The 18,687-nt window shown below is 45.1% G+C and overlaps 1 protein-coding gene across 1 annotated transcript in view; it reads right to left on the bottom strand.

The window, feature by feature from the left end:
- Positions 1 to 18,687, bottom strand: part of flncb (filamin C, gamma b (actin binding protein 280)) — a 164,772-nt gene that overhangs the window by 106,823 nt on the left and 39,262 nt on the right. Inside the window, exon 2 of the mRNA XM_056277281.1 lies at positions 4,326 to 4,574. Within this exon, the coding sequence (XP_056133256.1) occupies positions 4,326 to 4,574 (249 nt within the window). The remainder of the gene's footprint in view (positions 1 to 4,325; positions 4,575 to 18,687) is intronic.

Here is an 18,687-nt window from a genome sequence, read left to right on the forward strand (position 1 = left end):
GAAAGTCGTGAATTGTTGCAAGAAAGTAATTATAGTATATATTAGCAAACAGCCTGATTTTACAAATCAGGGTTCAGTTTCAGGTTGACAGGATACATCGGTACATCTAGCTTTCATTCTCTATTGCTAGAAGACTCCAATTAAACCCCGAATACACTGGGTGGATTCCTGTAATGATTGATAATGTTTCCTCTGAAACAATGAAAGCCCAACTATAAAATGAACATAAGATGAAATTCTTACAGTTCTGGGATCAACCTTAGTTATATAAAATGTATAAAAGGGGAACCTGTGTTCCCCCAGTAAATGAAGACGCAGAATTTCTATTCATTGTTGTTGCATATTTTTCGTTTTGGTTTTGTTTGTTTTTTTCTAGGTGAATTCTAATTTAGTCTCTTTTTCTGCTTTTTTAAGGTTTGTTTAAAACAATGTGTATGATAGAAAACTAATTAAGCTGAAGCGATACTGGTCAGAATAGAATCTGATTTATTCCGCTACCCCAGCCTCCTTGCGACTAACTTTTCTGCCTTCTCCAGAAGCAAACACAGTCCATCACGCGCACACGAGCTGAGACTGGTCTCCGTCATGAGAAAGACGTGAGCAGGACCATAAACCCACTGACTCTAAATGAGCTCACCGACATGAAAAAGAAGGCTGAGGTGCAGCGGGCCAACAGAAACATCTTCTCTGCTGCCTCATTCCCTCACGCAGCCAGCTATTCCCTACTTATCAATTGCCACTCAACGTAATGCAATGTAAAGTAAATTTGTAAATGAGATTTCACCAGTATTCTGTTGAATCAGCAATATTTGCACTAATAAAGGGTCAGGCAAAGGTCTGCTGGACACATGTCCCCAGAAATTTGACTCTCTTCCAGGAATTTCAGCCAAATTATTGTGTCTGTATGCATGCACATGTGTGCGTGCGTGCGTGTGTGTGTGTGTGTGTGTGTGTGTGTGTGTGTGTGTGTGTGTGTGTGTGCAAACCACAGATCTTACTGGCAGCTCCCCCATTGATAATCACTCAGTCTAGGACAGCTGTTGCACAAGTACCTCCAACCCCCAGCCCGAGCTCCAGTTACCCCACCAGGCACTCGGCACGGGGCAGTGTTATCTCTGGCAGGTCTAAGGAATGGATGTTGTATATCATTTGTTCCACCTAACTCTCTGCCAACATCTTTCTCTCTCTCCTGTCCATCCTTGTTTCTTCTTATCATTTGGGATGACAAAATGACTGCCTCATGTTACGAAGAGTGAAAGCAGGGGGGTTGTGAGGGAAGGGGGGCACACTGGAGAGGCGTTGGGAGGATCAGGGATCGTTCCTCCCTGACTGTGAGACTCACTTATCTACTGCAGCCCCATGTGAGCTGATGTATTCCTATCATAGCTTTATATACTAAATTTCAATAAAACAATTTTTTTGCCCTGACAAGAGTTTTTCCTACTCCGGGTCGAGGATCTGAGGATAGGGGTTGTCATACAATGCAATTGTGATTGCAAAGTAATAGCGAACTTAACCTAGTTGCCTAGACTTAAAAACACACCTGTGGCAGCACAGAGGTGTTTAGGAGAGATGGCAGTGGGTTTTTAACTAGATTGTTTAACACAGTCTTGGAAAGAGAGGATGCCTGAGGAGTGGAGAAGAAGCATACTGGTGCCGATTTTCAAGAACAAGGGTGATGTGCAGAACTGTAGCAACTACAGAGGTATAAAGTTGATCAGCCACAGCATGAAGATATGGGAAAGGGTAATAGAAGCTAAGTTAAGAGGAGAGGTGATGATCAGTGAGCAGCAGTATGGTTTCATGCCAGGAAAGAGCACCGCAGATGTGATGTTTGCTTTGAGAATGTTGATGGAGAAGTATAGAGAAGGCCAGAAGGAGTTACATTGTGTCTTTGTAGATTTAGAGAAAGCATATGACAGGGTGCTGAGAGAGGGGGTGTGGTATTGTATGAAGAAGTCGGGAGTTGCAGAGAAGTATGTAGGAGTGGAGCAGGATATGTATGGGGGAAGTTTACGAGAGATGAGGTGTGTGGTTGGAATGACAGATGGGTTCATGTTGGAGATGGGATTACATCAAGGATCGGCTCTGAACCCTTTCTTGTTTACAATGGTGATGGACAGGTTGACGGACAATATCAGGCAGAAGACTATGATGTTCGTGGATGACATTGTGATCTGTAGTGAGAGTAGGGTGCAGGTTGAGGAGAGCCTGGAGAGGTGGAGGTATGCACTGGAGAGAAGAAGAATGAAAGTCAGTAGGAGCAAGATGGAATACCTATTTGTGAATGAGAGGGAGGACAATGGAATAGTGAGGATGAAAGGAGTAGAGGTGATGAAGGTGGATGAGTTTAGATACTTGGGGTCAACTGTTTAGAGTAATGGGGAGTGCAGAAGAGAGATGAAGAAGCAAGTACAGGCAGGGTGGAATGGTTGGAGAACAGTGGCACTGTCAAAAAGACAGGATGTGGAGCTGGAGGTGGCAGAGGTGAAGATGATAAGATTTTCATTGGGAGTGATGAAGAAGGACAGGATTAGGAACGAGTATATCAGAGGGACAGCTCAGGTTGGATGGTTTGGAGACAAAGCAAGAGAGGCAAGATTGAGATGGTTTGGACATGTGCGGAGGAGCGATGCTGGGTATATTGGGAGAAGGATGCTGAATGTGGAGCTGCCAGGCAAGAGGAAAAGAGGAAGGCCGAAGAGGAGGTTTATGGATGTGGTGTGTGAGGACATGCAGGTGGCTGGTGTGACAGAGGACGATGCAGAGGACAGGAAGAGATGGAAATGGATGATCTGCTGTGGGGACCCCTAACGGGAGCAGCCGAAAGTAGTAGTAGTAGTGGTAGTAGTAGTAGTCTGAATTTAAAAACCTGTCTTAGGTTTGTGAGCATGATCAAGCAAAGTTAGTGTCTAGTGTGTCCCTAAAATATTTTTGATGTAACCCATTCAATCAAACTTCTTCCTTTCTTGCCAACCAAAGGATTTCCTTACCATATGTAGCATCATAAGTCACCGAAGCCAACAAAGTTGTACTTGTTAGTCAAGGTACTCCTGAGAGTTGTTTTCCTAGGAAATTTTGTTTCCATGCTGGTTAAAGGATAATTGTGTTTTTTTCTTTTTACAACATTGTCTCATTCTCATAGTTTTTGCCATTGTGCCTATTGGTTATGATATAATTTTCCTCACCGGCTTCATATTAGAAATTTTGGGTATGGGACCTAAACAGAGCTTTACAATGGCGTCTCAGCAAGTCCAGTTTAACACAATTCTCTAAACCACGTGTTTGGAAGTAAAAAAACAAAAGAATGAGTTAAAAATTATTTCCCAGAATGTCCAATAGTGCCAGTAGTGAATGACAGTGCTTCCTACTTCCTGGTTCAGATTGTAGGAAGAAGCAGCCTATACTTACTGTAGGTAGTGCTACTTTATTATTAATCCCCTGGGGCAATTCTTTCTCCGCATTTAACCCATCCTAGCCACAGTTGGCAGCCACCATGCAGCACCCAGGGACCAGCTTCAGTCGCCATGCCTTGCTCAGGGGCACAGACAGAAGTATTAACCCTAACATGCATGTCTTTTTGATGGTGGGAGGCAACCGGCACACCCAGAGAAAACCCACTGCTGACACGAGGAGAACGTGCAAACTCCACACAGAAAAACGACCTGGGTTGACCCCCAAGGTTGAACTACCCCAGGGTTCGAACCCAGCACCTTCTTACAGTGAGGTGACAGCGCTAACCACTGGACCACTGTGCCGCCCACCATAGTAGTAGTAATCATCCACGATCTACACAAAATAAAGGTAATAGATAATGTACAAACATGGACACAGTCTGACTAAGACACTGTGGCTTCTTTTGTTGTCATTGTTGAAAAGACATGTCTTTATGGATGCTCAGTATTCCAGGTAAGGAAATAACAATTGAATCAGTTCTCTCAATAAATGTTGTGTTCAGATGAACTGATTCAACTTTCTGTGATGCTGAAAGGACAGTTTTAGGACTTGTATTCAGTTGGCCCGTAAGACACCATTGTAAAGCTGCATCCAGGAGTGTTCCTATGTCCAAAACCTCCAAACGAAAACTAATGAGAAAAATTGTAGCATAATTGATAAGTACAATGACAAGAACTTCGAGAAGAACTACGATCTAGGTTGTACAAAAATACATATATTATTATTTAAGGATGAAACTGACTTAGTTTCCTTATCTTACCTCCTAACATGAGGTATTGTCGGATAAATTCAAAATGACATGTTAATGTACCTGATTAGCTTTAGCTCCTGGAAAAGATTAGGACTCTATACAGCAGTTCAGTTCTTACCAGGAGCACAGTTGTCCACCAGGGCTCCCAGGGCCTTGCCGTCCCTCCAGTCACGGTGGAAGTTATTGATAGGAAGCTGGGGCACCTTGTTTTGGATCCAGCCAAGAAGACGTTGCTTGGGGGTCAATTTCTTGGCATCTTCATCATCCTCATCCTCCCACATGGGCATGGAGATAGAGTAGTGGAGGATGAGGGTCCAGATCAAACCCAGGATCAGCTTCAGGTTCCCATCCACAATGGCTTTGGAGTCTGAGAGGAAAGCAGAAATGAACATGGGGCTCATGATGACAGCAAGAAAGAAAGGTGGAACAAACAGAAACTGAGAGGCTGAGAACGCATGAATGTATAAATGGAGATAGAAATACTCTCAACCCTTCTGAAATCAATGTAATATTCCCCAGGCTTTATCCAATTCATTCATTCATCCATTCATTCATTCGTTCATTCATCATCAGCCGCTTCTCTGCGGTCAGGTTGTGGTGGCAGCAAGCTAAGTAGGGCACTCCACACGTCTCTCTCCCCAGCAACGCCCTCCAGCTCCTCCTGGGGGATCCCAAAGCGTTCCTAGGCCAAATTGGACATGTAGTCCCTCCAGCGAGTTCTGGGTCTACCCTGGGGTCTCCTCCCAGTTGGACATGCCCAGAAAACCTCTAAAGGAAGGCGCCCAGGAGGCATCCCAATCAGATGCCCGAACCACCTCAACTGGCTCCTTTCGACGCAAAGGAGCAGCGGCCTCTATCCCAATAGATGACAACTGGCTCTTGCTAGCTAACTCATGTTTGTGTACAAACATATTTGGCTCTGTATACTCAGTGAATTAGGGCAATTTGACCTTGTAACCAGTACAGAGAACAATGTGCTTTACATGCAGACTTGTGCCCTCGGCCCTAATCTACTGGAACAACATATGTATTTACTCACCTCACATTACACCCAGACCAGCCAGTCCTATTGCTACTCTGATGACTCTACTAGGAGAATGAGGACACACACACACACACACACGTTCAGACAAATGCTCAAATAAAAAGGTGCTAATATGTCCTTTAGGGCACCAAGTTATTTAATTATTCACTTTCTAGTCATCGTGATGTTGTCTACCCTCTATTCTCTCCTGTTCCTCATTTCTGAAGTCTGCAAGGATCTCTCTCTCTCTCTCTCTCTCTCTCTCTCTCTCTCTCTCTCTCTCTCTCTCTCTCTCTCTCTCTCTCTCTCTCTCTCTCTCTCTCTCTCTCTCTCTCACATACACACACACACACACACGTACACACACACACACACACACACACACACACACACATACACACAAGCATACCAGCATACCAGCACATTCTACATACTGCGCACAAGCAAAAACATGTGTATGTAGCAGACAGTTTACGAAGTGCAGCTGCACAGGCTCAGTTCACAGGTTAGGGCAGATGGCGGCTCCATGGAAAGACCTCAGCTATAGCAGAGAAAACCCTTCTCCAAGTTCAGTTAATTAAGAGTCAAGTGATAAAGGGGTTCTAACCAGGCTAAACTCACAGCTAATAAGCAGTCCAAACACTGGCGTGACGCTGGCATTCTTTTATTCACATAATTTTACAGAATATTTCAAATCAATCACAACCAGTCAAACCAATCGATCGAACCAATCAACCAATTAGTCGAGTCGGTCTCCTTATTCTGTTGTTTCGCTTACTGCTAGAACGACCTGGATTTCACTCCTACCTAAAACGACAATGGGCGGTCAAATTGACCGACAGTTTTTAAGCTCTATATTCTGTCAAGATAGATACCCAATTGAGATATTAATGCATTGCATATGTTAGTATGTCTGTTAGGAAACTAAATGGCACCAAAATTAAAATTTTAACAACTATAATACTATTTTTAAACAATTTAAACTTCAGAGAGACATGGTCAAACTTGAATAGCAAAATTGAAAACGAGAAAATATTACCGAAAAACAAAACAGAAAACACATACTGGTAATCTAACAAACGTAACAAGGCATATAAAACGTGAAATGTAAAAAAGAACTGAAAATAAATATTGAAACAGTCCCAAACAACGACCGCAACTTAAAAAACTACTAGAACGACCATGGGCGGTCATTTTGATAGCCGCGGTTTTTAAACTCTATATTCTGTCAAGATAAACACCCAATTAAGATATTAATGAATCGCATATGTTAGTGTGTCTGTTATGAAACTAACTGACACCAAAATTAACATTTTAACCACTTTAATACTATTTTTCAAACAATTTAAAATGGCCGCTGTCCAACGCCTGTAAACACTGCAGCGCCTCGGTGGTAGTCATGGTGCGTCTGTAACGGCGTCTGTAACCAGACATGTTGGACATAATCACACATCAAGTTTAGACTATTTCCCTGCACTGGAGGACGCTAGTGTGTTTCTAGGGACAGAGCAACGAACTTCACGAAGGAAATGGCGCCACCAACACACGTCATAAATAGTGACATGACGCGCACGATCACGTAAATATCATGGTCGTTTTAGGTAGATTTTATCATAACTTTTTTTGTGCATTTGATCTAAAAGTCGTTTTAATACGCAATTTTAGGAGCATTCAGGGAGCGGCAGGTCTGTATCTTTTTTTTTTCACAAGGTTATTAAACTTTGAAAATCAAAAAAGGTCAAAATGACGGCCTTGGTCGTTCTAGTGTGGCTTTGCACCAGATATTAAAAGAATTGCCTGGCCTGTTTGTCTTTAGATATCACGGGGACATTCTCCTCTAAACAGTAATATGAGGTATCCCCTGAGCTGGACAGGAAAGTGGATCTGCAACAGCGCCACAGGATGATGTCATTCACCCCCAGGTCTCCGGGTTGAGGTCAGTTTAAATAAGAAACACACACACATATAAACAGAGTCCCTGGTTAGGGAGGACCCTGCCCAATCCCATTTAGTATTGGATAAACTAAATGAAACTTACTTTTTGACTCCTTGAGTCTTTCTCTCTCTCACGCACTCTCTCTTTCTCTCTCTACCTCTCTCTCTCACTCTATCTCATTATCTCTCTCTTTCTCTCTCTCTACCTCTCTCACGCTACATCGCTCTCTCGTTATCTCTCTCTCACTACCTCTCTCTTGTTATCTCTCTCTCTCTCACTACCTCTCTCTCTCTCACTCTCTCTCGTTATCGCTCTCTCTTTCTCTCTACCTCTGTCTTTCACGCTCTCTCTCACACACAAAGACATGCACAGACAACACATAAAACATTTAAAAGACACAAAATGGCCCCCAAATCTTCATCAGATCTCTGCAACATGACCCCATACTGCCAGTTCTGTTTTCCAGTTTCCCCATCTATCATTTCCTCCACATGTCTTTGTCCCAGTCTTTCTCGGCACCACCAGGTCTTGATCATCATATTTTCGCCATATGGAGCATTATGAGCCTTAATCTAAATGCTCAAAACATGTGTGATGAAAACCTCATGTTTTCCCTTTGAGGGTCTTTCAGGCACATGTACCTCTTCCAGGACAGCGGTTCTGTACTGACGGACTTCCTTCCTGCCATAGTCTCAACACGCACCAGAGGTGGATGTTGTTTAGTTTGTAGTAGTGCCAAAGGCAAATTTCTTGTGTTCGGTCGGTTGAGTTTCAGGTCAGTAAGTGAACGCATCGGCTCAGTGTCACGGGTTTGAGACCAGGACGTTAACAACACAGATTTAAGTCACCGCTCGGCCTACTTTGTTTTGGCTCAGCGGGGATGGCGTCATGTTTCAACCACTCATTCAGGGCCGTCAGGTGCTGACATAGAGAGTGATTCACTGACAAAACCGACTCACCGACTCACTAACCAACACTGACAAGGGAACCTTACTGGAAATAACAGCTAAACTGCAAGCAGTTTCACCCAAACTGGACGAAAATGGTTAAAGGCTCACTGGACACATGAGGAAACTGAGGACGTGTCAGTCAGCCCTCAACAAAACTCTGATGGCTTCTTTCTCACAACTCATACTGGGGCAGTTGTCAAACATGCAGATTTGTTTCTCATACTTTAAGTCTACGCATGCGATAAGAAAGTGCAGGTCTGATGCTGTCATACAATATCCGTCTTCTGACCCATGCCCCTTGTTTTTATCAGGCCGCGGGGTCACTATGATGTGAGCAGACTGACCGGCTGGCCAACACATTCCTGCAGGACTGCATCACAGCTGTGTGCGTGCGTGTGTGTGTGTGCGCGTGTGTGTGTGTGTGTGTGTGTGAGAGAGAGAGAGAGAGAGAGAGAGAGAGAGAGAGAGAGAGAGAGAGAGAGAGAGAGAGAGAGAGAGAGAGAGAGAGAGAGAGAGAGAGAGAGAGAGAGAGAGAGAGACCGTTGCTTTAGGTCTGCAGGGTCCCCAGGTTGCCAGTCTGCCCATCAGCAGAGTGATCCCTCTGTCAGCACTCCAGGTAAATCACAATTCAACTGTTTTAATCCTGTTTGATTCCCCGGCTGACCACTCTGGACAGACCCACACACCTCCCACTTGGAATAAAGCTTGCCTGTTCCCTCTGGAAAAAGAATAATTGCCTAAATCAGATTCTTCTCTTGCAGCGTCATACCGGCCTCAGACAGCACAGTAAAATAGGTTTCAAATCAAATCCCAAATTAACTGCGGGGTCCAAGGATTCAGGTAAGATTAGCTGCAAACGAAACAGGCAGGCGTGAAAGAAGGGATGCCAGGTTGCTTGTTACAAGTGACTGCGTTGACAATTTGGAAGGCAGAAAAGGCTACCCGCCCCCCCCTTTTTTTTTCCTGCAATTGTATCCGGCCAATTACCCCACTCTTCCAAGCCGTGCCGGTCGCTGCTCCACCCCCTCTGCCGATCCGAGGAGGGCTGCAGACTACCACATGCCTCCTCCCATACATATAGAGTCTCCAGCCGCTTCTTTTCACCTGACAGTGAGGAGTTTCACCAGGGGGACGTAATGCGTGGAAAGATCACGCTATTCCAACCAAGTTCCCCCTCCCCCCGGAACAGGCGCCCCGACCGACCAGAGGAGGCGCTAGTGCAGCGACCAGGACACATACCCACATCTGGCTTCCCACCCGCAGACACGAGCAATCGACTCTGTGCATAACTGTAGTCCACTGACTTCCGGTTTCTACTGCAGCGGTCGTACCAGTTTCCTGTCTTTTGGCGGGTGCTATTGACAATGGCATATTTTTCGCGATGTCTGCGAAAAATATGCACGACATGCACAGAATTGTCGACAAACGTTCACCTGCACCCACCGTTCACCTGCCCGAGGCATAAGCAAAACTAAGCGGTTACGCGGGGGCCCCCAAGAGCACTTGAAATGTCAAACACGACAGGTTGATAAATATATATATATATATATATATATATATATATATCTTTGTGTGTGTGATATATCATATCAGTAGTAATCACCAAAAAACAAAAACTAAATATTTTGATATCATGTTGTTAACAGACTGACAAATTAATGCTGCTGGTTTCATCGTTTCCGCTGCCTACGTCAGAGCTGGGGTCGGGCTCATGTGCATTATAACTGTAAGCAAGTACATCGCGACAGTATGTCACCTAAAAGGGTTTATCCGTCTGGTGCAGAGAAGCGAAAGGGGGGGGGGGCAAATCAAATTCTGCTTAGGGCCCCATAAAGCCTTGGGCCGGCTCTGCCTGCACCTACCAGCAAACGGGTGACAAGTTTCAAGTTGTACATATCAAGTTACGTCCACAATTCCGTCCATCCGTCCACTCGTCCTCATATGTGGACGTAACTTGATATGTACACCCTGAAACTTGTCACCCGTGTGCTGGGAGGTGCAGGTGGAAGTGTGTGGACAGTTGTGTGCATGTGGTTGACATATATCCATGGTAAATCTTGCAGGCCTCGCGAAAAATATGCCATTGTCAATAGCACACGCCGACGGACAGGAAACGGCTGCAGTAGAAACCGGAAGTCAGTGGACTACAGTTAGGCACAGAGTCGATAGTATCTGTAGGGACGCCCGACCAAACCGGAGGCAACACGAGGATTCGAACCAGTGATCCCCGCATTAGTAGGCAACGGAATAGACCGCTACGCTACCCAGATGCCCGTGAAAAGGCTGTTCTTAGCAAGTGAAAGAGAAATGAAAAGAACAAGATAAGGAACAGCTGAATGGAAAACGGCACCATGGGTAGGCATGGCTTTTACCTGTAGTAAAGGTCAACAAGGAGACCTTTCAACATCCATCTCATAAAAATGGAGTGGCTGTTAGTCACACATCACACAGACAGTCGTTCACCAGACTTCTGAGATCATCTCGTTCTTTCTGGACTCTGTGGCACGTGTCTGGACCTACAGATGGTCTGTCTGGACCTACAGATGGTCTGTCTGGGTCTCAGTTTTATCTTCTCACCAGAGCTGCACCATGCAAGCTACTACCCAGCACATTCTGCCAAGAAGGCCCAATTCAAACTACCGGACACTACCCTGCCCCCCCCCCCACACACACACACTTTTAGAGCTTTTTCAGAAAAAAAATAATCCAAATTTTCCTTCTAACAACTCTTCCCCTCTCTCTTTATCCCTCAGGTTCTTTCTAAGACTCTAGCTGCCCTTTTCCACATCCAACAACCCTCTTTTCCTCTTTTTATTGCACACTCCCATTAATACAGGCTGCTTTCGAATCGCCACACATTACACATTTTCTCCAAACCGCCCTGAGAGTCGGAGGTGGTGGTGGTGGGGGGTGATGATGAGGATGATGAGGATGATGACGTGAGGGGTGGGGGGGGCTGTTTTCCAGAGACAAAGCGGCCTTTCTACCCAGTCCATTGTCTTCCCCTGCATCTCGTTGCGAGGCGACCTTTAAGTGTCTTGTTGAGACCGCTTGTTTGTTCGGTAACACGGGGCAACCAGCAACCGTCACACGGTCAGCACGGCTATCGGTGTGTGCGTGTGTGTGTGTGTGTGTGTGTGTGTGTGTGTGTGTGTGTGTGTGTGTGTGTGTGTGTGAGAGAGAGAGACCCTGACTGGAGAACGGCCTCTCAGAGGAAACGCTGTGTTCAAACAAATCTCTTGTTGAGCTCAGAAGGTGTCTGGCGGAAAAACAGCCCAAAGTCTTTTTATCAGCCGCTCCTCCTCCTCCTCCTGCTCCTCCTCCTCCTCTCTCCGGCCTCCAGCAGTTTCTGGTTGTGTACAATGACTGCCTTATTTAGGTGGCGATCTATCAGCAGTTTATATGTGTCGGGCTGTGGATTTTGCTGGTTAGAAGAATGATCCGGTAGCCTACGAACACCCAGGCCGACATGGCACGAGTTAAAAGTGAAAAACAAGAGTTCAGAATCAACGATAAGGAGCTGAGAGGTTGAGCTAACCTCTCTCCCACACTCCCTTCCCTTTTTGACATGACCATGTTCAGTACCAGTCACGTTTCACACAGGTCCAGTTTACTGTGACGCTGCCTGAACTGCTGCACCACAGCAACATGCCTGAACTGATGCACCACTGCAACATGCCTGAACTGCTGCACCACTGCAACACGCCTGAACTGCTGCACCACTGCAACACGCCTGAACTGCTGCACCACTGCAACATGCCTGAACTGCTGCACCACTCACTGCAACATTCCTGAACTGCTGCACCACTCACTGCAACATGCCTGAACTGCTGCACCACTGCAACATGCCTGAACTGATGCACCACTGCAACATGCCTGAACTGCTGCACCACTGCAACGTGCCTGAACTGCTGCACCACGGCAACATGACTGAACTGCTGCACCACAGCAACATGCCTGAACTGATGCACCACTGCAACATGCCTGAACTGATGCACCACTGCAACATGCATGAGCTGCTGTGCCACTGCAGCATGCCTGAGCTGCTGCATCATGGCAGTATGCATGAGCTGCTGCACCATGGCAACATGCCTGAGCTGCTGTGCCACTGCAGCATGCCTGAGCTGCTGCACCATGGCAACATGCATGAGCTGCTGTGCCACTGCAGGCAGGCCTGTGGTCCCTGGGCCCACAGGACGCAGCAGACCAAGGTCTCCCAGCTGATCCAGCACCAGCTCTCTCAGCCATCAAACGAATACACAAACTTAGACACAGACATGAACAAACACAAGTGCAATAAGTGTACACATGTAAATTAGATGGTCATCTGAAAAAAAATACCTCAGCTTCGCTTAAAGTAAGCGACTGCTCATATGATCATATCGGCTCATATCGGATCATATCGGGTCATATCGGATCATATCTGATCATATGGGTCATATCGGGTCATATGGGTCATATCGGATCATATCGGATCATATCAGATCATATGGGTCATATCAGATCATACCAGGTCGTATCGGGTCATATCGGATCATATGGTGGGTCATACCGGGTCATATCGAGTCATATCGGGTCATATCAGGTCATATCAGGTCATATTGGGTCATATGGGTCTGGACGGATGTGATCTATACAAATGGTTTCCACTGTACATGATTTCATAAACTAAACAGTTGAATTCTTAACCTGCTTTCATTCAGTGAAAGCAGGTTAGCCCCAAATAAACTGGACTGGTTTGGTTTGGTTTGGTTTGGACTGGTTTGGTTTGGTTTGGTTTGGTTTGGTTTGGTTTGGGTTGGGTTGGTTTGGTTTGATTTGGTTTGGACCAGGACTTACGGAACTAGAACAGTAGATCAGCACTGCAAGAAACCTGTGCCAGGCTTGTGGCAAGTGTGTACGCTAGCACCGTGCAGAAACGAATGGAAGAGGAGTCGGTGAGGAAGACTATGAACACTCTGACAGCTTTTCTGTTTCCTGTTGACTGGGTGACCTTTCACCCTGGAGAGAACCAGACTGACACCGTTCACACGATCTGCCTCACACCAGTTCCTGTCTGCACACTCGCACTTTCCATCACTGACCAGTGGATTTGACTCTGTGTGTGTGTGTGTGTGTGTGTGTGTGCGCGCGCGCGCGCGCGTGCACGCTTCTCCTTTTAGCGTGATGCCATCATAGTTGACTGAGAGGACAGAGAAGGAAAATGTGATTCCATTGTGGTATCTATCCAACAGGAGATGGAGAAGAAGAAAAAACAGGCATCTGTGAGCCAGACACACACACACACACGCCCCCCACACACACACACACACACACTTTCCACAGGATTTCCCTAAGATAATGTAAACCTGTACAAATATGAAAAAAGCACACTAATACACACGCGCGCGCGCGCGAAAACCCGACGCCTGAATCACATAACACAGCTGGAGCTTGTTTCAAACACACACATAACAAAGGGCACAATCACACACACACACACTCAAGGGTATACACATATACAAACATACACATTTAATTTACATTACAACTGGAGCTGAGTACAAACATGTGCACATGTACTTGTGTACACACAAAAGAAAAACACACACACACAACACAAAACACAAGCACACACGTCTCACACGTAAAAGCAGAAACACTGGTGATGACGTCAAAGCCTGAACACCAGCACGTGAGCATAATGCTGAAGTGTGGGGAGGTGTAAAACAGCTGTACCAGAGCGCCAGCTGATCAAACTCCCGTCCATATGCACACTCGTCACCAGCCCCGATAAGGACACTGAGGGTTGTGTCATCTGCAAACAATGACAACACAATCGAAACACTAAAAGTGAAAATGTAGAAGATAAATGTGCACATCAACAGTTGTCAGTGTGGTTATACAGGAATCGGAGCAGAATACACAAATATCAAAATATACTACACACACACACACACACACACACACACACACACACACACACACACACACACACACACACACACACACACACACACACACACACACACACACAGCCAGCGGCAGCATGTTGTAATTGAACCTAAACAGCGTGAAGAGTACAGCTTTACAAACTCAAGTCTTCCATCACAACACAAACATCCGCTTAAACATGCTCAACACAAACCACACCCTCATCTAAGTTGTTAATACAGTGAAACATTGTCACACACCCTCATCTAAGTTGTTTATACAGTAAAACATTGTCACACACCCTCATCTAAGTTGTTCATACAGTGAAACATTGTCACACACCCTCATCTAAGTTGTTAATACAGTGAAACATTGTCACACACCCTCATCTAAGTGGATTATACAGTGAAACATTGTCACACTCCCTCATCTAAATGGATTATACAGTGAAACATTGTCACACACCCTCATCTAAATAGATTATACAGTGAAACATTGTCACATACTCTCATCTAAGTTGTTCATACAGTGAAACATTGTCACACACCCTCATCTAAGTTGTTAATACAGTGAAACATTGTCACACACCCTCATCTAAATGGATTATACAGTGAAACATTGTCACACACCCTCATCTAAGTGGATTATACAGTGAAACATTGTCACACTCCCTCATCTAAATGGATTATACAGTGAAACATTGTCACACACCCTCATCTAAATAGATTATACAGTGAAACATTGTCACATACCCTCATCTAAGTTGTTCATACAGTGAAACATTGTCACACACCCTCATCTAAGTTGTTAATACAGTGAAACATTGTCACACACCCTCATCTAAATGGATTATACAGTGAAACATTGTCACACACCCTCATCTAAGTTGTTTATACAGTGAAATATTGTCACGTGTATACAAACTAGGATGACCAGATGCTAACAGTCCACATGTAGGACAAACAGCAGGACAGATTTATAATGGCCACTCTTTATAGGTTATTACCAAAGCTTATAACTTTGATTCATTCATTAGATACTCTTTTACACCCCCCCCCCCTTTTTTATCCCAACTGTACTTGGCCAATTATCCCACTCTTCCAAGCTGTCCCGGTCGCTGCTCCACCCCTTCTGCCGATCCGGGGAGGGCTGCAGACTACCACATGTCTCCTCCGATACTTGTGGAGTCACCAGCCGCTTCTTTTCACCTGACAGTGAGGAGTTTCACCAGGGGGATGTAGCACGTGGGAGGATCACGCTATCATCCCCCCCAACAGGCGCCCCGACCGATCAAAGGACGCGCTAGTGCAGCGACCAGGACACATTCCCACATCCGGCTTCCCACCCCCAGACACGGCCAATTGTGTTTGTAGGGACGCCCGACCAAGCCGGCGGTAACACGGGGATTCGAACCACCGATCTTCGTGTTGGTACACAACGGAATAGGCCGCTACGCTACTCAGACGCCCCAGTAAAGTAGATACTTTTACGATATCCCGCCTGCAGTTACACTCTTGCCCACTAGTTGGCTGAGGATAACGGCTTAATCCTCGTGTTGTGTTCACTGATAAGCAGTGGCTGTTCACCGGTCAGGCTGACCCACGCCACCTATGGGTTTTATAGTGGTACAGTTGTAATATTTATCTAAAAACACGCAACACGTTCTGTCCTTATCTCACTTATTACTAATACAAACTACTATTAACACCGTTTGTGGTTAGTAGCTCAAACGGGTCGTTTTGACCCAGTCACAACACAACAGGTGAGGAGAGTGATGTACCTGTAGTTATACTGGCACGACCAAAACAAAAACTAAGGACGGTCTTCAAGAATCTGCCTTGTTGGTGGTTTGTGACTAAAGATCAGCCGATGTACAACCAATCAAACCCGGAGAGAGAGACAGAGAGAAAGAGACAGAGACAGAGAGAGCAGAGACACGTGATCAGACGAGGACAGACATCATTACTGGATAATGATGGAATCTGATCACTTCATGTTGGGATGGAGGAACGTGTATTTTTGTTGTTTTACTTTAATATGCGGGACGTTGTCTCAAATATGTGACACAGGGGAGTAAAATGTCTCACCTACATGTGTACGACGCGCACTGCCCAGCTTTAAACCACATGTACAATACACATGTTTGTGCAATACAAATGTACAATAGCAAATACATATACAACTGCTGTACACCGGTTAAAACTATTACTGCTACTGTTGTGGTCGTCACGTAGGTATATAATATATAATATAGTATGTAGTTGTGTGGTGGATGGTAGGTGAATATATAGGGTGTACTTCTGGTACATAAGATAATGTAATATGGTGTGAGTATCTACCACTACTACTACTACGACTGCTACTACTACTGTTGCTGCTGCCACTACTATTACTACTACTACTACTACTATACTTCTAGTATAGAAGATAATATAGTGTAATACATTGGGAGTATCTACTACTACTACTACTACACTTCCAGTATATACGATGATATAGTGTAATAAATTGGTAGTATCTACTACTACTACTACTACTACTACTATACTTCTAGTATATACGATGATATAGTGTAATTCAGTGGGAGTACCTACTACTGCTACTACTACTACACTTCTAGTATATAAGATAACATAGTGTAATACAGTGGGAGTATCTACTACTACTACTACTACTACTATTACTACTACACATCTGGTATATAAGATAATATAGTGTAATACAGTGGGCGTATCTACTAGTAGTCCTACTAATACTAATACTACTATACTTCTAGTATATAAGATAATATAGTGTAATACAGTGGGAGTATCTACTACTACTACTATACTTCTATTATATATGATAATATAATGTAATTCAGTGGGCGTATCTACTACTACTGTTAAAGTGTGTTGTTACCTTCTACTAATGAGACGTTACAACTCGTTTCAACCCCACGGGGCTATAAACTTTAATAATAACTTCGGCACGTAAGGTTATGCATCATGCTCGGTCCGTTATTCCAGGTGCAACAACCTAAACGACCCCTGTGTAAACAAGGAACTAAACAATAGTTCCTAACAATAGTTCCTATTGTTACATCCTTTCTCTTTTCAGTTTCTTCTTTTTTTTTTAGAACCTTTAATACATTTGCACAACATTTGTGATTCACTTTTTTTTCTTTTTCATTCATGCCCCCCCCAAAGTCCATTAGTGCTACAGATCCATTCATCTATGTGAGGTCACAAAGTCTTTGTATCGCTGCGGTTGCACAACAGAGCGGCCTGATCTGGTGGTAACAGGGTTGGCCCTGTCACCAGTGTCCTTGGTTTTGTTTCCTGCTAAGACACTGCGAGAAGGAACACTCTCTGAATGTCCGGGTTCAACACTCTCTGGCTGACTGGGGCTGCTGATCTCCATGTCCATAGTGTCAGTGAAGATTGCCCCTGGTGCATGCCTGAGGTGTCTGCGATTTCTCCTGATGACACCACCCGTGTGCAGCTGGACCTCATAGGATCTCCTATCGACCGGCCTCAGCACCTTGCCCACTCTCCAGCCAGTGTGGGGTGCGAGAGGCTGAACTCTCACACATTCACCTGGGGCAAGCGTGTCCAAGTCTTTAGCCGACCTGTCGTAGTATGCCCTCTGCCGTTGTTGGTTATTTTGTAAATCCTGTTTCAGCTGCACAACTTTCGGCTGTAACAGGCTTGCCTTGGTTGGCAGTAGTGTTTTGGTACGGCGACTGAGCAGCCGCTGTGCTGGTGTGGTATCAGTACCCTGTGATGGTGTGTTGCGGTGGTCCAGAAGGGCGAGATAAGGATCCCGTCCAGCAGCCTTGGCTTTGAGCAAGAGTCTTTTTGCTGTCTTAACAGCTGACTCAGCTTTGCCGTTGCTTTGCGGGTAACCTGGTGATGAGGTTTTATGTTGAAATCCCCACAGTCGACTGAACTTCTGGAATTCTTGTGACGAATACTGTGGGCCATTGTCCGAGATTACAATATCTGGGATACCTTGGCGGGCAAAATGAGCTTTCAGCTTCCGTATCACTGTGGTTGACTTGGTATCTGCCAGGTAATCTATTTCCCAAAAATTTGAGAAAAAATCAACAATTATGAGGTAGTCTTTGTTTTCAAACATGAACAGATCCGTGCCCACCTTTGCCCACGGCCTGCTTGGCACATCATGTGACATTAGTGTTTCTTTTTGTTGTTTAATGTCCATTGATCTGCAGATGTCACACTTTGCTATATATGATTTTATTTGGTCGTTCATGCCCTGCCAATAGACACACTCCCTAGCCCTCCGTAGGCATCCTTCCACACCCAGATGTGATGCGTGTAGGCGGCAAGTGATGTCTTTCCTCAATGCATCAGGGATGACAGCGCGCTCACTCCTGAACACTATTCCATCTTGGTGGCTTAACTCCTCTTGGAATGAGAAGTAGGGCTTGATTTCCCTTGGTGTTTTTGACTTATCGTCAGGCCATCCTTGCTGCATCATTTTGATGAGAAGCTGCAGTGTTTCATCCTCTTTTGTGGCAGATCGTATATCATGTAGCCTGTCTGCTGCGATAGGTAAGTGTTGTGCCATGTTGACAGTCTCTAGTTCTGCATCCGGTGCACTCTCAGGAAGATAAGCTCTGCTCAGAGTGTCTGCTAGCAGCATGTCTCTACCT

The sequence above is a fragment of the Lampris incognitus genome, chromosome 3 (assembly GCF_029633865.1).
Source record: "Lampris incognitus isolate fLamInc1 chromosome 3, fLamInc1.hap2, whole genome shotgun sequence".
NCBI classification, from domain to species: domain Eukaryota; kingdom Metazoa; phylum Chordata; class Actinopteri; order Lampriformes; family Lampridae; genus Lampris; species Lampris incognitus.